The 20,650-nt window shown below is 43.6% G+C and overlaps 1 protein-coding gene and 1 long non-coding RNA gene across 6 annotated transcripts in view; one reads left to right on the top strand and one right to left on the bottom strand.

Annotated features, from left to right (window-relative positions):
- Positions 1 to 20,650, bottom strand: part of ARID1A (AT-rich interaction domain 1A) — a 69,099-nt gene that overhangs the window by 32,791 nt on the left and 15,658 nt on the right. For 3 of the 5 annotated variants that reach the window (XM_023258345.2, XM_023258346.2, XM_019836451.3), the window contains exons 2-4: positions 10,536 to 10,748; positions 8,729 to 9,181; positions 7,418 to 7,534 (exon numbers count right to left, since the gene is read on the bottom strand). In XM_023258345.2, coding sequence (XP_023114113.1) covers positions 7,418 to 7,534; positions 8,729 to 9,181; positions 10,536 to 10,748 — 783 coding nt within the window. Of the gene's footprint in view, positions 1 to 7,417; positions 7,535 to 8,728; positions 9,182 to 10,535; positions 10,749 to 11,836; positions 12,551 to 12,607; positions 12,916 to 20,650 lie in introns of those variants that run through there. The other 2 variants (XM_045035357.1, XM_045035356.1) reach the window with 2 other exon arrangements.
- Positions 16,043 to 16,928, top strand: LOC109502172. Its single transcript, XR_006584072.1, has 3 exons — positions 16,043 to 16,309; positions 16,437 to 16,519; positions 16,739 to 16,928. It is a non-coding gene; the product is annotated as an uncharacterized LOC109502172 (long non-coding RNA).

The following is a 20,650-nucleotide window of genomic DNA, read 5'->3' as shown; positions in this document are numbered from 1 at the left end:
GATCCCAATAACCTGCTTCATGACAGATCCCACTTTATATTCCTTGAAATATAAATTCGATGTGGACCATTCCCCCTCGCCTTTGGCTTCCATAAATATGACATAATCCTGGTCCTACTCAGAGCTCACCAGCTATCTGCTGGGCGCTTCTACCAGATGACTGCAGGCATTGTCCAGGGCTCCATCTGACTCCTCTCTCCGTAAGCCATGGGCTGGGAGGCCTCCTTCAGGCCACAGTTTAACTGTTAATCACTATACACACAGCTCTCCAATTCTATCTAGTCTCAGCTCTTTCCCAAGTTGCAGTCTCCTCTCTCCAACTAGCAACTCAGCATATGTTTTTGTCTTGTTTTTTAAGTAGGCTCCACACCCAACGTGGAGCTTGAATTCACCATCCTGAGATCAAGAGTAGGATGCTCTGGGTGCCTCAGTTGGCTAAGTGTCCGACTCTTGGGTTTCAGCTCAGGTCATGATCTCATAGTTTCATGGGTTCGAGCCCCATGCCAGGGTCTGCACTGACAGTGCGGAGCCTGCTTGGGATTCTCTGTCTCCCTCTCTCTCTCTCTCTCTGCCCCTCCCCCAACTCACACTGTCTCTCTCAAAATAAATAACTTAAAAAAGAAAAAAAAAAAAAAAGAGTAGGATACTCTATCAACTGAGTCAGACAGGCACCCATACGTATTTTTTTTTTTAAGTTTCACTATATGGAACTTAACTTCTCCCCCCAAATGAGTTTTCCTTTTAACTTTTCCGTCAACGAGATCTTTCTCCGCACGCCCTTCAAGATCATTAAATTTTCTACCCAGTAGAAGCCACTTTCTCTCTCAGATCTATACATTTTTTCCTGCATACCTCATAAATGGGACTAGTTGGCTATGCAAATGAGACAAAGGGGTACAACTCCACACCTCTCACCAGAATTTTTTCAACAGTTTAACTGCTGCCCTTGCTTCCAGACTCTCCCCTTTTCAAACCACACTATGCACGAATGGATTATTTTTTATAACATTAGTTTTATCACGTTACTGCTCTAATTCCATATCTAGTCTGCAGGCCTGTAAGATCAAATCCAAATGGTTTACTTGGCCCACCAGGGTCCTAATCCTTTTAATCTAGCTTTCCTTCCTGTTACTGTCCACCCCCTGGAAGCTGGATCCTGACCAGCCCCCTAATATCATCTATACTATACCCCACCCCCACCTGGCCTCTGCTCAGGCTATACTTTTCTTTTTTAACCACCCAAGTATCTCCATATCTAGGTCATTCTAAACTTCTGCCATGATGTCTTCCCTCAACTATGTAGACATAAATGACCACTGACTTAACCAAACTTGGCAGTATCCATTATGACATTCAGGTATACATTCTTCTACCTGTTTTACTAATGAAACAGAGAAGGATCCTTGAGGGTAGCAACCATGTCATATTCAGAATCACAGGCTGCCTCAGAAGTCATCAAAGTCTAACTCTTGTCTAATGCCTGTCTGCCTTCTATAGAATGCCCACAGCAAACAGTGTGCTAGCTTTTACTCCAGGGACAGGAAACTTACTCACTTTTTTTTTTTTTTTTTTTTTTTTAAATATTCTCATCCTCCAGATCACAAAAGAACTTGAATGTCACACTTGGCCTTAAACCTACAGGCAACAGGTAGCCAGAGGCTTTTAAAGCAGTAATGTTAACTTGCCAGATTTGACTTTTTAAGATGATTACAATGAGGACAGACTTGGAAGGAAAAGAAGTAGAACAGCTGGGAGTCTGGGGGGAAGACACTAGGTGAGAAGTAACAGGGGACTTAAAAAAAAAAAAAAAAAAAAAAAAAAAAAAAAAAAGGCAATGGGTAGGACGGGGGAAACCAGATCCAAAAGCCATTTCTGAGGTAGACTGGGATTTGGTGGCCAAATTCTAGAAGGGCTTCAGTGACGAGTGCCACAGAGCGGAGAACTCCCAGGGTGGTGTTGGCAGTGCAAGGGATGCCCTACCCCAGGAATAGACTGCACTGAGCCCACAACTGTGGGCAGACTATTTCTCCCAAGTCTCTTTTCTCTCCACCTTTTTCAAGTCACAGCCTCCCCTCCAGATCACGAAGAGTCAAACTACAGTTTAAGTCACCACTGTTATTCAAGTTACCATTGTGGCTTCCTAGTCTTCTGATTTTTTTCTTCCCCTTTCGAAGGGCTACCTAAGCTCACTATTATTCAAGTATGGTTTTTAGAACTCTAGCACCACCTGAGAGCTTGCTAGAAATGCAAACTGTTAGGTCCCACTCTACACCCAGAATCTCTGGGTAGAGGTCAGTAATCTGTGTTTTAATTAATCTCCAGATGATTCTTAGTGCATGCTAAAGTTTGAGAAGCACTGATCTAGCTAACCTTTCTAGATCTGGATTTTCAATTCTGTATCTATTTTCTACCGCTGAATGGAAATTGTATTCCAAGTAAACTTTCAAGACTAAAATGTAAATTTACAAATGTGCCTCAGTAAGAAAAAAAAATTGGGAAGCATTCTCTAGGGAAACCACATACACTTGAATGAATCACTTAAACAGAAGCTTTTATTTATTTATTTTTTTTTTTTTAAGTTTTTATTTATTTTTGAGACAGAGACAGAGCATGAGCAGGGAAGGAGCAGAGAGACAGGGAGACACAGAATCTGAAGCAAGCTCCAGGCTCTGAGCTGTCAGCACAGAGCCCGACGCGGGGCTTGAACTCAGACTGCGAGATCATGACCTGAGCCGAAGTTGGACGCTCAACCGAGTGAGCCACCCAGGCACCCCAAACAGAAGCTTTTAAAGCTGCAACTCCAAGCCATTCCCAGAAATGATTATAATCAAAAGTCAGATACCAATTTTCAGAGGAGACCCTTAAAGATTTTGCCCCAAACTAAAGAAACCCCAAACAAACCCATTTTGTTTGCTTGTTCACCCATCCCTTACAAGAACCTTCTTCTCTTTTTTTTTAATGTTTATTTATTTTTCAGAGAGAGAGAGAGAAAAAAAACAACAAACAAACAGCGGGGGAGGGGCAAAGAGAAAGAGGGAGACACAGAATCTGAATCAGGCTCCAGGCTCTGAGTTGTCAGCACAGAGCCTACTGTGGGGCTCAAAACCATGAACCGTGAGATCATGCCCTGAGCCAAAGTCGGATGCTTAACCAACTGAGCCACCCAGGCACCCCAAGAACCTTCTTACCATAAGGTGAAGTAGTAGCTATTTTATAAGACAGATGACAAACCCTAACCCCACTTCTTCCTAAGGCCACTGTCAGGAAGCACAAATAAATTAATCCATCCTCTACCATGGAGTTTGGGCTTTCCTGTAACAGGTTGTGATACCTGCCTTGCCCTAGCAGTGAAAACAACAATCTTATAATATGGTCAAGCTGTCCCCTGTCAGACATACACTTTGTGAATGAACAATGTAATAGATGCTGCTCAGTGGAGCCTACTTTATGCCAGGCACTAGGATGCCAAGGAACAAGACAGTCAGCCCTCATGAGTTTGTGTTAAATAAGTAACACTTATTTAAATTTGAAATTACACTTGAGAAAGATACTGACGAAAAAACATGGGTGCTAAGACAGTCTATTTTAGCAAAGGAACCTGACACAGTTTGGATTAGTGGATTTCTACCAGGGCTGCAAATCACAGTCACCTGGGACAGCCTCTAACGACAGCAAAGCCCAAGCCCCACCCCCCGCCAAACAATTCAGAACTCTGAACCCTGGCCACTGGATTTTAAAGATCGTTTGTTCCCCAGGCATTTCTGACATGCAGCCAAGGTAGAGAACCACTGGTCTGGGGCATCATGTGATAGATATTAGGGATAGATAGGTCATTAACACAGTGCCTGCCCTCCAGAAGCTTACCATCAAGTGGAAGAGACCCAAGTAAGTAGAGGTATCAGCAAATTGCTCTACTGACATGAAGGAAAGAAACCTCAGATATTGGATAGTGTTTCCCTTGGTACAAGGATGGGGAAGTGATCTCAGAGAGCTATATAAGGTGCTTTTACCTGTGTCAGCAAGGTTTGCTTGCTAACGATGGGTCCTCAGGCTGAATCATTCTTTGTATCTTTTAATTTTTTTTAGTGTTTATTTATTTTTGAAAGAGACAGACAGACAGTGAGCAGGGAAGGGTCAGAGAAAGGGAGACACAGAATCGGAAGCAGGCTCCAGGCTCTCAGCTGTCAGCACAGAGCTTGGTGTGGGGCTCAAACTCACAAAACTGCGAGATCATGACCTGAGCCGAAGTTGGACACTTAACCGACTGAGCCACCCAGGAGCCCCTCTTTGTATCTTTAATAGGTCTTAAATATTGCAGGGTTGTTTTATTTATTTATTTATTTATTTATTTATTTATTTATTTATCTATCTATCTATCTATCTATTTAGCATTTATTCATTTTTGAGAGACAGAAACAGAGCGTGAGTGGAGGAGGGGCAGAGAGAGAGGGAGACACAGAAGGCTCTGAGCTGTCAGCACAGAGCCCAATGCGGGGCTCAAACTCGTGAACCGCAAGATCATGACCTGAGCCAAGGTCAGACACTTAACCGACTGAGCCACCCAGGTGCCCCTGTTTTTTGTTTTTTAAATAAAAACTGACTTCAGTCCGTGAGGGCATCGCAGAAGTTATTTAAGCTGAGTTTTGACACTTGATTAGGAAGGAGTTTTCTGAGGAAATAATCTTAAATATGTAGTCTGAAATATGAACAAGAATTAGGAGGAAATGTGTATTAGGCCAGGGAAGGGTCTGTGCAAAGGTCCAGAAGCAGAAAAAAGCATGGGGCCTTATAAAAACTGAGAGGAAGTCGACAGCAAGGCAAAGAGCAAAAAAGGATGAAACAGAAGTTCTCAAAGTGCCATCCCTGATCTAGCAGCATCAAGTGATTTGTTAGAAATGCAAGGTCTCAGGCCTCATTCCAGATCTAAATCAGAAGCAGGGGGCAGCCTATGTAATATTAAGGATTTTGGATTTTATTCTAAGATTAATGAAAAATAACTGAGAGGTTTTAAATAGAGGGATAACATAATCAGGATAATAGCAGCTAAATGGTCTGGCATTAATAGCTGAGCAAAAACTCCTCAAAATCTAATTTTTGTAATAATCAGGATCAGAAACCATAATGAGTCTTTAAATCAAGGGTCACAATCATAATGCTTTTAAGGCTAAGTGGGTAAGGTGAATGAGCGAAGAGGGTGATGTGGAAAACTGGAAAGGCTGCCCTCCAGTCAGCTGCTAGCTACTGTTCTGGAGCCACACACAAAGAGGTGCCCCCTAGACATCTGCTGAGTGAAGGAATACACTGGGAAACCTAGGGATCCCTGACACAACCGCTTAAGAAAAGAGAGGGCCCCTTCTAGGGAATCCCAACTTCTCCTTTCTTCAGATGTGACGGTTTCCCAGCCTGGCTAGGCAAATCTGGCATCAAACCAAAATTTCAAAGAATAACCACCTTTTGTTTCTTAGTCCAAGTAGCAGAGGGATAAAAAGCAATTCAACAAACAAGATGCCAATAACCCAGCCAGCTCACCTCCCACATAGAGCTTCTACCACAGAGCAAATGACCCATTTGGATGAATCTATAGTAGAAGCCTGAGCTTGGGAATGCTGCTTGTGATAGGCTGCCCAGGAACAATCCTCCCCTGGGCCCACAAAGCTGCCAGCACCCTCCCTTCAGCAGGTCAAATCAGAAGCTCTGGCTCAAGGCTCTCAACCGTTAGAAGACATGCAACATGTTTGTATGCTAGGCTTCCCAGGACTAAAAAACAACAAATACAGTTCCGTTGAAAGCTTACTAGGAGCAAGCAGATACTTTTTGACGGGGAGCAACTTAAAGCACCGGCAAAAACCCACTGACTTGGTTTCTTGCCACAGTAGCACCTCACCCAGATTTACCTACAGACCACAGATGATGAGGGAGTGGTTACACATTTCTGACTGAATCAGGTTAAAAAACACGTTCCAGTGAGGTTCAGGATGCAGAAAAGGATTGCGACAGACGTTTGTGAAAAGGGAACAAAAAGGGAATGCCTTATTCAGACACATCCTCACCCAGTTCCTCAACTGAGAAAGTCAAGGGTCTCAGACTCCCATCTGACAGTGGCTACTTGTCCTGGCCTGGGATGCCTGCACAGCAGGTACCCAGGGACTCCGCAGATCTTGCCCTACTCAGGTCATGGCTCAGAGATCTTCAGGGGAAGCCCCGAGAGGCTTCATGATGAACAGAGTTCCTGCTTCCTACCTCTTCCTTAAAGATCCAGAAACCATTTTCTCCCAAGTCAGAATAACTGAAGAGACAGGCTTCAAATCTGAGTAGAATCAAAATTTCAAAAGACTTTTATCTAGATACATGTGGCCGAATTCCTATTTACTAATAACTGAAGCACGATTTGCCATGGAGGGTTTGATACCTACTCTGTCTTAACTAGATTTCAGAGCAGCCCATTTTATTCCTGTGCCCAGATTAATTTTCAGAGTCTGACTGACTTGCCTACATATAGCACCAGAGCTAAGATCTGGGGCAAATGTTCCCAGAACCAGTCTACTGTTAACTAGTTGGCGCCGTCTCTCAGGTATCATGTAGAGTCTCTATGCCCTCAGAAGTGACGATGATCATATCTGACATTTATGTAGGGTCAGATATTCATAAGCACTCTATTTTAACTTATCTCACGTTAGTAACCACCCCACAAAGTGGGTACTTTTAGGTTCATTTTACAGATGCAAAAACTAAGGCATGGCAAGGTTAAGTGACTTGCCCAAGGCTACAGTTAGTGGCAGAGTCAAAAGGTAGACTGAGTAACAATGGCTCCACAGCCCAAGCTCTTCATCAGCAGACTGTACTGCTGTTCTCAGGATACAGTCGGTCCATCCATAAACACCAATCAAGCATCTGGGCACCAAGCACTTGACTAGACAAAAGCACCTATTCACACAAAACAACCAGAAAAACTTTTACTCAGTCTATGCTCAATGCAATAATCCATGCTGAATGCACCCCCAGATCATACTTCCTAGCTAAACACTGAAACAAAAACCTAAAAATTAAGCCCTGAAAAGTAAGGTGAAAACATCCCTGAGACTTCTCTCCCCTTTGGTGGAGAGCACATAGTGCTTCCAACATCTTCATCATCTCTGTCCCTCACCTGGCCCATGCCGCAGAGTCCAAGATTTAAAAAACAAAACCCCAAACCAAAAAAACTCTAAATAGAGATCACAAACTTATTCTCCAGGCAGGGAGCCAAAACAGACATTCCACAAGGTCAGTCCATAAATTCCTATTTAGAATTTTCAACCTGAATTCAAGGAATAGCTCATTGTTTATTTAGGTCATACCACCAAAACACCCAACCAGAAACCAGTTTTCTTTGCTTTCCTCTCTGTCCCAACATCTTTTAGAGGTTGGCAAGAATACTCACAGGCAAGCTTGAGGGTCTTGACTGAAGACTCAAGTTCATATCTTCTTGCCCTCCCTTACTGGAGGTCATTGAGGGGGCTGAGGATGCCTGAGACCCAAATGAATCTTGAGATAACTCCTAAAATAAGAAAACAAAAGCTGTGAAGGCCTGGTACTGATAAACCAGGCAAGCTTGCTTCATGGTTAATGGGCTATGGGGCTGTGTCACAGAGGGCCAGTGAGAGCAAGAAACTGCCCAATTGCCCGCAATATTATCTGAAGGCAGAAAAATACAAGGTGTGGCTCTTAACACACATGTCAAGGAGCACCAGGTGATGTACGGAATTGATGAATCGCTATAATATACACTTGAAACTAATAGAACACTGTGAACTAATTGGAATTAAAAAAATAAAGTTGTTGGTTGGATTAAAAAAAAAAAGGACTTGTCAAAATGGATGTAAGACTCTTTCTGAATGGCACTGCTGACCATTTATCACCACAGAGTGTTGTTTCTTCGAGTTAAGTGTTGAAGTATGGCTAACTATAATTTTATGTATCAAGGAATGAGACTAATTAAAAAAAAAAAACCCTCTGCATTAAAATGAGTCCTGCTTCCTTCAAAGACATTGCCTTAGGATGAGATATTCATTCCAATAATGCTACCAATGCACAGAATCTTTAGTGGATCTGTCACCACTCGGTCATTTCTTCTCTTTTTTGCTTTTTAAAGAATAAAACCCAAATTGTTATTTTTAAGCTTTATCACCTACCTTGTTCACAGACATGACTACAAATGAATGTTAGCTATTTCCTAAAATCAAATCCACCTTCAACAAATGAAAGGACTCGCCACCATGGAGAATATTCTAAGCTATGTGATGTCAGCTCTGATGGCAGTTTCAAATGAAGGGGTCCGAAATACCTTGAGCAATAGCAGAATGTAATGGCAGTTGGAATGAATGTACAGTACAGCCTCCCAAAGCAACTGTTTTTAAAAAGACCAAACTCACTTAGATGTTCAAGTTCTGAACGCTAGTATAAAAAAAACAAAAAAACAAAAAACAGTCCCGTTATCTTTAATTTCTTATCCGTCTAATGCAACTTTCCATTGCCCTATTTCTTCATCAGTAAGGAAAGGTACAGGTTTTTATGCAGTTAAGGTTATGCCTTTATTAGTTCAATCAATCCAGTTAGCATGTTTACCCAGAGTTTAATTGGTTTTTAAGTGCACATTTGAGAACCAATTTGTATGGCAAAGTTCTCGGGACAACCAATCCCCGAGTTGCCTGTGGTCACATGTAGGGAAGGGTGAAAGGCAGAGGTGCCTTACCTGCGGTGGAGGGAAGCGCTGCTGGGAATAGGCAGTTTGCTGGGACTGCTGAGACTGGGGCTGAGGGTACGCAGCCTGCTGGGAGAGCGTCGAGGAGGCTGGCTGCTGAGGTTGCTGCTGCTGGTAGGGAGACTGTGCCTGTGGCTGTGAGTAGGGGGGCTGGCTCTGGGGGTGCTGCTGCGTCGTGGATTGCTGGGAGGGGTATGGAGTCGGGGACTGCTGATGTGGAGGCTGGGATGGCTGCTGGGAATAGGGAGGCTGAGAAGACGGGAGCTGTGGCGGCTGAGACTGCGGCTGCTGCTGATAGGAAGGCTGGGCGTGAGGGTTCTGGGATGGTGGCTGCTGGGAGTAGGGTGGCTGCTGCTGCTGGGGGTGAGGACTTTGCTGGTTGTAATATGGAGTCTGGCCCTGTTGACCATACCCACTGGGGCCTTGTTGTCCATAAGGAGGAATCTGTAGGAAAGGAAAGGATACTTTTAGCACAGACTCTTCTGGATGAAGAAAGGTATTCTGTCAGAAGCTATGCCCTAAGGACGGGTATAGAAAGCAGGCAAGCCAAGCCTCCCACTTAGAAGGCCCATGGTTTCTCCTACCATCCCTCTCTCAACTGAGCCAGGAAGGACAGCCAAGCTGGGTTACTAGTTGGTTTGTTTACAAGTAGAATGCATTCATCCACAGAAAATTTACACTATTTAATATTTGAGCAACTTACAAGAGTTCAAGAGCAGCTGTTTTTACCAATGAACCTACTCTTTTTATCATGGCCTAGACTGTTTTTGTAAGTGCTAGGAATCTGCACCCTAGCCACAACGAATAGTCAACAGCAGCCTGGCTCAGCCAACTGAAAACTGGGTTTAGTAACCCAGACAGTGTGCAAATCTCTAAGCTACTCGGGCTCTCTTTTTCATTTAGTCTTCATTCAAAAAATATCTGAAAGCCTACCTGTTTACTTGTACTAGGCATGATTCTAGGCACTGGGGATATATTTGGTAAGCAGGCAAAACCAAAAAGCAACAAAAAACAACCAACCTAATAATATCTACCCATCTTTTCCTCCGTTTTCTCATTGGAAAAAAAATCCAAACAAAAGAAAACAAAAGAAAACAAACAACAAAAAACCCCAAAGTGACAGTATCCTATTTTCTATATTTAAGAGCATACTTTAAAGTCTTAGAAGTAAAGTTAGGTTTTATATTCTGTCCATCACCATTTTCAGTATGAGTATTACTCAAATATAAATGATAGAAAATGCTGTCAAAACAAAAAAATGACAATAAAAAGATAATGGTGCAGATGGCCAGACAAGAGGAGATGAGGGAAATCTTAACATTTATAACAGCACTGTTAGCATCGTTATGGTTCGGTCTTCCCCTTCTCTTCTATTCCCAGTCCCTCCTAACCATTCATTTTGAATCAGCTATATGCTGAAGGCCTTGGGAAACGTGAAGGGTCTTTTCCATCCCCAGGGCTCAGGGCATGAGGGGCTTTTCTTGGTAGCTGTGGATAGGTGCCTAGCTGCTGCCTTTCTTCCCACCTTCCCAGAGATCACTACTCAGTGAATACAAGCAGGCCAGCCAGGTCAAAGAACACAGATCTGTACAGCCTGTGGCCAGGGAGTTTTCCTTCAAGCACACAGGGGATGGTACCCACAACCTTGGCCTTGTAAGCAGCCTACTGGAGCCAACTGAGTTAGTTGGTCTATCCTCCTTTCAAGAGATTTAGATGCCAGAGACACATTCTGATTCTATAACTCAAGACCAGATCATGGACAGCAACAAGGGTTAAGGTAACTGGAGTCACCATCTACCTGCTGTGCATAAGAGAGGCCGCCCATGGTACTCTGCGCCCGGCCCTGCATGGCCATCGGGTACCGCTGTGGGGTCTGGGACCCATATGGCTGCCCTGGGTACCCATGTCCTTGCTGCGGTCCTGATGAAGGTCCCTGTTGTTGCGAGTATGGGTTAGTCCCGCCATATGGCTGAGGTCTCATCTTGCCCATCTGATCCATTGGACTGGATGGCTACAAAATAAAAAGCATTTCATTAACCTGAAGCTTTGATAGCCCCTGGCCAATATGAACATAAACCCAAGCGTATAGGTCTGTATGCCACACAGAAAAACAGTTACTGTGAAAAAGCAATGGTACAGACCCAGTAACCCGTGGGCAAGTCACTTAACCTTCCTCAGAACCTTGATTTTATCATTTGCAAAATGAAAATACCACCATGAAAGCATCTTGTATAAGTGTGGTACTACTTGAGATCCAAGGGAGAAGCCATGTATAGAGCAATGAATATATGTACTCTATGATGCAGAAAATCAGAACAAAGGCCCTGCAAGCTGGGAGAGGACATTGCTGCTAAATTTTGTTCAACACCACCAAAACTAATGCTTCAATACTGTGGTTGGGAATTCAAATACATAAGCATCTAGATGTTTCCATTCTTTAAATAGTAGAATCCCTTTTCTGCATATCTGTAGACCGTTCATACCATGCCACAAGCACTTAAATTTATGCTTTCTTCCAAATGGGTAACGTGGCTAAGTTACAGTTGTTGAGAGCCTTAGGCATCTCAACTGAAAAGTTCATCTCCTTTAATATTCAAGAGTTTGAATGTGTAAGAAGGATTATAACTTTTGTCTCTTTAAAGGACAAGGCATAGAGGTATACCAATAATGGAAACTCAAAGTACAATTCACAAGTATTTGGCTATACGTATAGCTTTCCTTCAGCTCTTTGGGTGACAAGTTCAATCAGCTCATTCACTTTCTGACATAACTCTACCCTACTGGAGCTACATAGGATAGAGCCCAGCATATTTCCCAGCCAGAGATGCCTACCCATATCGATGTGGGCATGGTGGTGGGGTAGAGGGAGTGTCTCTAAACACCTTAAATAGATACACCCAAGTTGAGAAGTAGGCTTGGACCAGACACAAAACTTGGAAACTAAATTTTAATTTGGGAATGGACAGTAGATATTAATACCCTGAACCTGAAGATCATTAGCTCTCAAATTAAGAAGGAGTTCAGTAGTTCTCAAACTTTAGCCTGCATCAAAATCAGCTAGAGGGCTTGTTAGAACACAGACTGATGAGACCCACACACCTGGGGTATCTGACTCTGTAGGTTCAGGGTTGGGCCTTGCATACATATCTGTAACAGTTCCCCAGTGATGTTGATGCTGCTGGTCCAGGAGCCACACTTAAGAACTTTAGATTATATCTAGGGTCCCCTTTCCTGTTCCATTATTCTGTAGTTAGTAAATTATTCTATAATTTAAGGTGTGTAAGACCTTAAAACAACAACAAAACCCCTCTAAGGGGAGGGAGGCACATTCAGATAACTGGTTCTCTGTACATATCTTTCTTGGGGGGCAGAGTACTACATAATTATTTTATAATAGAGGGAAAGTCAAGCTATCATGAGGAAAATGGATAAGACAAAAAGCTACAGAAACTATTCTTCTAAATACCAAGAGGAAAAAAGCTGAGGCAAAATTCTCTTAGGCTACAGCAAAATCTCAGCTAAAAAGGTCAGCAATGATGATGGGAGCACCCTTCAAGTTTCTAAACTACAGTGAATCACAGTAAAACTGTATCCCAAATTACTACTACATGTCAACATTATTAAAGTGTTGTTTCAATCATCCTACATAAACCATTTTTGTTTAAGTCCTGCCTCTGTGTCAGAAGCTCTAAGAAAGCTCTCAGTCATTAATTTTGGAGCTACACAGATTCTTTTGGGGCTTTTTAGGAAATTCAGATTTAACAACAATTGGACTAGTGAGTAATAAATGGCATGTGGTCTTCCCCAGATACACCTGGCAGTGAAGCCAAAACACCACCAGTCCTCCCCATACAGAGCTCAGGGCCTTACGCAGCTAAGTTATGCCACATATAACGACCAGATCCTCATCTCATCCCAAACTGCAGCTGCTCTCCATGTGTCTCCCAGGTGACACCCTCTTCCCAGGTGAAGAGACTACATTTACTGAACAGGGAGACCAGCCCACTCTGGGTATCTCTGTCAGTCCAGGTCTCCCCACAACACAAGAGGGGCAGTCATTACCATGGTTACTGTGGAGCTTCTAGAGCAGCAGCTATCAACCAGAGCTACAGATCAGAATTTTCTGTGAATTTCACAAATGGAATCTCTAGGGAGAGACGCAGGCACTATAGAGTCTGCAAGGGCTTGGGCCCACCCACCCTCTCCACCCCTTAAGATCCTTGGATGATTCAAATGTGTACTACTGAGATCTAGACACACTGTCCGATCAAATTTTCTGTGACAGGTGACTATTAAGTACTTGAAATATAGCTAGTGTGACTGAAGAACTCGATTATTTTTATTTACTTAATTAAATTCATATAACCACATGTGGCTAGTGACTATCATATTGGACTCCACAGTTCTAGAGCAATGCTCACAAATCATTTTCATCTTTCCCTGTCCAACAATAGCTACAAACTCCCTGTCTACATCCTGGACACTATCACATAGAAAGAGCAAAGAATGTAGTACATCTACAGACTTGGGTTCAAATCCTAACTCTACCACTGTCTGACCTTGAACACAAGCCCATCTAAACAGTGACTTTTTCATCTAAAACGCACACAACACACTACACACAGTGCCTGGTATTTAAATGCCCAATAAATAGTAGCCATTATCAATAATGATAAATAGTGCTTCTGCCTGGCTCCAAAGCCCTGCACAATGTGCTCCAGTTCTACACATTTTTTCATTCTCACCCCAAAATTCCCCACATAGACACAAGCCCAGCTCCATGCAATGGTACCCTGCCCTGCCCTCCTGTCCACAATGGATTCCACTAGCAGAAACCCAACCCTTCAACATGAAGCCACTTCCCATTCTTCAGCACAGTCTGATCTGTCACGTTTCTAAACATCCTATGGCAAATTCAGTCAGAATCCTAAGATATGGCACTTAGTTGTCTAATTAACTGACTGCATCTCTCAAGACTACGTTGTAGGAAGCCAGAGATCGGGTGTTTTACCTTCAAAGTCGTCCCCCACCCTGCCCCACCACCACAGACCCCAAGTGCAGAGCTAGGGCAGTATAATTTCACTGTGCCAGGCTGCCCTACTGTAAGAAGTAGGCAGGGGATACTATGGGGAGAAAGTCCAGATCAAACCCTCGAACCATAGGGTCAGGGGCATACCCTAAACCCGGTTATGACTTTGAGGGAAGAAAAAAAATGTGGATTGAACTGGAAGAAAAAAGAGGGCAGGGTAGAACAAACAGCTAAGGGGAAACAAGCATACTTCTGAGAAGAATCTTACGTGCCATCCTACACCAGAGAGGTCTTCAAAATTGCAAAGGCATCCCCAAACCCACTCCTTAAAAACAAAAGGCTAAAGGCCAGTTAGTTACCTTTTCCTCCCTCATATCTAGGGTCCTGCACCCCCAACGGAGGACACCTACTTAGCAGAGGCAAGTTAATAAACATTTCAAGGATCTCTCCATCAACTTTAGGAAATCATTGCAGTCCAAAAATAAATGCAAATCAAAGAAATTCTTATTCTAAAAATAAAACTAAGACATTTCCCTTTCCTGGACATCAGACTTCTGACCTCCTCTCTTCACCAAAGAGTTCTAATCAACAGAATATCCAGTTTAGCAAACTAAAATATATTCAGTTCAAACAATCTGATTACTCCGATCTCATGTCCAAGTTAAACATTTGCTCATATCAAAAGGGGAGGTAAGTCGGGACCTAACTCATACTTGTGACATTTAAAACCATTGTGAAAGATTTGTGATTTGCAGTTATAGATGAAATGCCATCTTCCAATCTCTCATAACAGAAAAGGGGCTTTAAATCATCACTAATCAGTTTTATTGGAAAAGAGCAATCTCAGGCCAGAAAAATCCCTACTACATGCAAGACAGAAAAGCCAGTATCAGCAGTCTGCAGACACCAAGAAAGAGGCAGGGGATGGGAAACACCAAATTCTGGCTGCAAAGAGCCAGAGATTCCACTCTGGGAATGATGGAGAGGAAACCCTTTCAATGGGAAACCACAGGAGTAGATTTTACTGTGATTACACTTCAAAAGCAAAGGCTCTGCCACAAAGACACATAATTGAGAGGAAAATGCTGCCCCCTTGATCAGGGAAGTCGGGCCTCTTGCTGTATATACTCTCCTGCATTCATAAAAACATAAAAATTAAAAAAGGGGGGAAAGAGGCATAAGAAAAAAAATCCACCTCCATCCACCACTTATCGCTTTCCAGATTACTGACAAACTGCCTGTCAAATAAAATGCATCAAAAGACACAGTTTAGGGGCATTAAAGCCAAGGAGGCCTAGCAGGCTACACCTTCCTCTAGCAGGTTGTAGACTGTCCATTTGCATAGAGTCCCCCTATCCTAAGCAGAAGGAATTACATGCTCCTCCAGACCAGTGAGCTAACGGGATCCCTTACAACCTCTTATTGACCCCAAGAAAAGCCATAACAATCCTCAGGGTTGCTGGGATACAACAAACTGGACTTCAAATTCTCCAACTTCTGACCATGACCCATAGAGAAGAGAGCAGAGAAGCCCCCCGCCCTCCCCTGCCTCCTGTCAAACTTCCAGGCAGAAAGATACTATTCGCCAAAATGTATCACACCATGTTGCAGTGGCACCAAGAAAGACAAACTCAATGTTCTTGAAATGAAAGTCCAACTGAGAAAAGCTCCAGGCTTTGGCGCAGAAAGGACGTGACCAGGCAGCAACCGTAAGGAGCCAGATTTGGTATCCCAAGACTGGCAAGAACAAGAGGGGAGATGGATGGGCCGGGGCTGCGGAGACGGTGTCCATCAGAAAGCAGAAGTCTTGCCTCCCATTTGTTCTGTCATCCTAAATGCCAACTAGACCGGGCCAGTATAAACTTAGTGCCATACCCTGGAATTTGGACATTTAAATATTATTCCTTACTCCTTGTGTTTTCGATTCATTCCTGGCCAGATTTGTTGTATGACTTTTAATAATAACAATAAAAAAAAAAGCATCCCTGGCTCTTTAACCGAAAGAACCCCCTAATTGATTCCCACAGTAATTAACCTGCATTTTACCTCAGAGAGCGGTAGTTAAGGAAGTCGGCACTGCTATTTATAACTCATCTCAAATTGAGGGCAGACTGCCTAAAATCTAACACATCCCAGCTGTACTCCTGTTTGAACTGGGGCCAAGGGAATTTTTTAAAGCAATCTTGGCACCGAATGAATGACACCAACAGTATGAGAGCGCGAGCGGTTGTGTTGTGGTGACGTAGCACTGGAGGTGGAATGGGAGGGGGCCAGTGTACTGTGATCCCTCTCGTGCACGCCTGCTGCTCGCGAGTCCCAGTACAGTAAGCTGGGAACCGCCCACTGAGAGCCAAACACAGGAAAAGGCTTTTCCTGTGGAACGCCTTGAAGTGAGAAACACATGGCTAATCTGCATAAACGCGAAGCCACACCGCCCCTGCCAGGAAGGTTAGTGCTCGTAATCTCTGGCCATGAAGCTGGCTGCCTGGGAGGACTTGGACTGGCGCCTGATAACCCAGAAAGAGCCGAGAGAGAACAGATGGGTAAGGACCCCGGCAGAAAACAGCCCCGGGTCACGTGACTCGCCACATGGCCCCGCCAGCACAAACTATTGTCTGGCCGCGGAGCTCCCATACAAAGGCACCCGGCCTCAGCTTCCTGTGATTACAGGGACAGGCGGCAGCTGTTGATCCAGTTCCCGTTCGGGACCCTCCCCTGTTGAGGAGCATTCCAGGCGGGGACAAATATAAAAGGTAAGGACTCTCCCAACCAACGCTTTCAGCTTCCCGCAGCTCCACGTGGCTCCACTGGGATCCTAGGGTGGACAGAATAGACTCCCCTAAAACGAACCGCCCTTTTTACCCTGGTACACATTAGTTAACCAGAGTAGGTCATCCTCATGGTGTCCCCCTCCCCAGCCACACACATCTGTATCCAAAGCCGCCTCATCCTTTTCTTACTTACTCTTCCAGTATTTCGTGGCTTTGAAAATTGTTCAAAAACCCTTACTCCGACGGAAGAGAAACTGCCCAGAAATCTGTTTAGTTCTATCCCCAGACTCTGCCTCCTAAAATAAAGAGACTTCCTTCATTTGGGTTTGCGTTTAAACAGGTTTCCTTACTGTTTATGTGACCTAGGACAATAAAACATTCCTTAACTTCCTATTGGCCTCACCAGAGTCATTAAGATTTTCTGAAGCTAAATTGAAGTTGATGATGGGATAAGAAAAATATCTCATCAGACATACCAACACCTGACCCCGGAAATCAAACCCACTCAGCCCAAGATTCTTATTATCCTTCTTAATCTCAGAATCATACCCCAAATTTTCTACTTTACAAGAGATGGGAAACAATTCATTCTAGTTCTAGTTCATTCACATTCTAAACAAACTGGTCATCTGCCTATGGTGAGAGAGAAATTACCAACATCTACCACTCCGAAGAGACAGGTTTAAAAACCAAATCTTTTCAAATTCCACAAGTGTCCAAGCTGAATATAAATTAAAAACCCAGGGGCGCCTGGGTGGCTCAGTCGGTTGAGCATTTGACTTCGGCTCAGGTCATGATCTCACAGTTCATGAGTTCGAGCCCCGCGTCGGGGTCTGTGCTGACAGCTCAGAGCCTGGACCCTCCTTCGGGTTCTGTGTCTCCCTCTCTCTCTGCCTCTCCCTCGTTCATGCTCTGTCTCTGTCTCAAAAATAAACATTAAAAACAATTTTTTTTTAAATCCAAACTCAATGAAAATCAACCCTATTCTGTTTACAGAAACAATTCTATTTTTTAAAATGTTTATTTATTTTTGAGAGAGAGAAATAGAGCATGAGCAAGGGAGGGGCACAGAGAGATGGGGACACAAAATCTGAAGCAGGCTCCAGGCCCTGAGCTGTCAGCACAGAGCCTGATGCAGGGCTGGAACCCACAAACGGCGAGATCATGACCTGAGCCGAAGTTGGCCACTCAACCAACTGAACCACCAAAGCGCCCCTGTTTACAGAAACAATTCTAGAAGATTAGGGCATGTTCCTCTTTGCAGACGAAGTAAGAACTCATTTCAGAGACATCACTTGAAGCACCAGCCTGACCAAACCCCTAAGAGGGGCTGCAACCAGACATCAGACTTGACCTTCCAACCCATACCTGTCTCTAAAGTGATAGAGAACAAGGTGCCTCTCTCCCTGGCTCAGAGAAATTCAGGCTACTGTGCTCCATCCTTCCAGATCAGATGAACAGAGAACGCTAACTAAGGGTAGGAAAAAAAAAGAGAGACCAAAGGGGTAAGAGTCATTGAATCATCTAGCAAAACTCAAACAGATTATGAGAGCCAACTGTAATAACCACCTCACAGCTGTCCACCCAAAAGAGGCATGCCAGAAAAACCACAACCAGGTGGCTGGTATTTTCTTTATTTCTTCCTGGGTTCCAGAAAGAGTCCTTCAAATAATGCAGCTCCAGCACCAAACTAATGAACTTATTAACAAATGATCAAGGCTTTCTCATCCAGAACACTTTCAACTAGCCACCTTTCACACAGAAAATGCTCTTCTGTAAATGACAAAGATCACTTTTTTGAAAGACCAAACTTCGCTAACGAATCTCTCCCATTTCCAACGACTTACAAAAGCCTCTGAGAAAACCATACAACTTCCTTTTTTTTTTTTTTTAATTTGAGAGAGAGAGAGAGAGAGAGAGAGAGAGAGAGAGAGAGAGAGAGAGAGACTCCCAAACAGGCTTCACACCCATTGTGGAGCCCGATGCATGGGGCTCCATCCCACGACCGCTGGGATCGTGACCTGAGCCAAATCAAGAGTTGGACGCTTAACTGACTGTGCCACCCAGGTGCCCCAAAACACTAGAAACCATACAACTTCTTGAGAAAGAATTCCTCTTTAGGTGCTGCTTCAATCCCAGGGCTCTAAAAACAGTAAGGCCTCAAGAAGATGATTAAACAGGAACTGAAATGCCATCTGACAAAATTAAACATCCCCTTCTATACAATATTTTAATCTCAAGAGTAAGGCAGCAGCACAACATGGTGAGGAGTACTAAGCTGAGAGGACACCTGGGTCCCCATCCCAGTTCTCTGACTGACTCCCTGGGGTGAGCTGGGGGTGGGGAGGGGCAAGGCACTAACCGGGTTGTACCTTAACTTCCTCAGCAACACAATGGAATCCTGCCCTCCAGATTCTGAATCAGCAGCTCTGGGATGGGGCCAAGAATCGCCTCAGGAGATTCTCACGTCCAGTCTAGGAGCATTTGGGCTACATGCCCTCTTTCCCAAACTCCTCCCATCTCTAGCACCAAGTGACTCTAGAACGCAGATGCACATGTCCAATTTCCTTAGCCAAGAAAGGGTCTGAAGAGGGCAGTGCCTGGCCAACAGAGAAACAATCAGGAATGCACCTCAGATTCCCAGATTCCCAAATAAGCAGCATTCTCAGTCAAAGCCAAGCTTTCCTAAATTCCTATACCCGGTCCCTGGATTATCTTGTTCACCATCTGTATTCTAGACTAGAATATAAGCTCCAGGAAGGTAAGAGATTTGTGTGTAAAGCAAACTTTCCTACTTTAAAAGTAGGAAAACTGTCGAAGAGAAAGTGAAATTCTAGAGGCCTTGCAATTCCTAACCTTGGTCGTGCAGAGGAAATGCTTTGGCCCTGGGTGGCCAGTCCCACATAATGGTTAAGAGCTCTGCCCCTGCAATGCCTTCAACTTCTCTGTCTCTCAGTTTCTGCAACAACAGAATAGAGACAATAGTAGTAGCACCCTCAGCAATGAATGAATGAGTTGATACATTAAAACAAAACACTGTTCCTCAAACCAGCAGGATATGCTCTGGCCTCACTATCTCTCCACCAGGTACTCTTTCTTCAGGTATTAGTCTAGCTGTCTTTCACATCAAATAACACTTTAATCTGGTCTTCCCTGGTGAACCCATCTAAAATTTCAATCCTGCACACCTCTTATACCTGGTCCATGACAAATCTTTCTCCTGAGCATGTATCACTAGAACACTCTATGGTTTACTATTTATCTTGCTTAATGTTTATATCCTAGACTAGAATATATAAGCTAGTGGGTGGGTATGTGTCTAGAAGAACTAGAGGTGGACGTGTGTTTAATTGACTGCTATATCCTCTAGCACCCAAAATGTTAGCTATTATCATCCTACACAAGTCCCAAATTTCTAGAAACAAAGCTTAGCAACCAGAACACATAAGGTCTGGTCCCCATGCGTTCCAGACCAGAAACCCAAAGTGGTCAATTAGAGGTTAACTAACAATCAAATAAATTAAGGTTATGCTTTTTAAAACAGAGAAAAAAGTATAGGCTTTGACAAGTCACCTCCCTTGGCACCAGAGCCATCTGTAAAACGGGGATTAAAACCTAACAAAGATATGAGACAGCTGAAGTGATTAGGTATGTGAAATGCTCGTTAAAGTACCAGTTCATAAACTATACATACAACAGACATTACTTCCCTCTCTCTACCCTCAATAAGAGGAAGAGCAGAATGGGTTGAAAGCACAGTTTCAAAGTAAATGCTTAAGAATCAAGAACACACAAGTCAGACATCAAAAGGATTGAGGAGTCCAGTTTTCAAGCTCCATCTACTTTCAGTCTGTTCTCCCAAAGGAATTTGTTCGGTAGCTCCTCCCAAGAATCCTGACAGTAAATAAAGCCCAATAGTTTTCAACCAGGACAGTACTAAATCCCTGAGAAGTGTTTGGAAATAAATGTATCAAAGTGCCTTTTTTTGGTTATCATATCAACTCTGTGGTGCTACTGGCATTTATTACCTGGGGAGCAGGATGCCAAATGTCCTGCAATGCATCTCCACACAAAGAAGAGCCTCGATGAGAAACAATGGACTCTAGCCCATTA

Source organism: Felis catus, chromosome C1, assembly GCF_018350175.1.
Source record: "Felis catus isolate Fca126 chromosome C1, F.catus_Fca126_mat1.0, whole genome shotgun sequence".
Taxonomy (NCBI): domain Eukaryota; kingdom Metazoa; phylum Chordata; class Mammalia; order Carnivora; family Felidae; genus Felis; species Felis catus.
The sequence above is the reverse complement of the archived record's forward strand: the minus strand, read 5'-3'. Positions and strand labels throughout refer to the sequence as shown.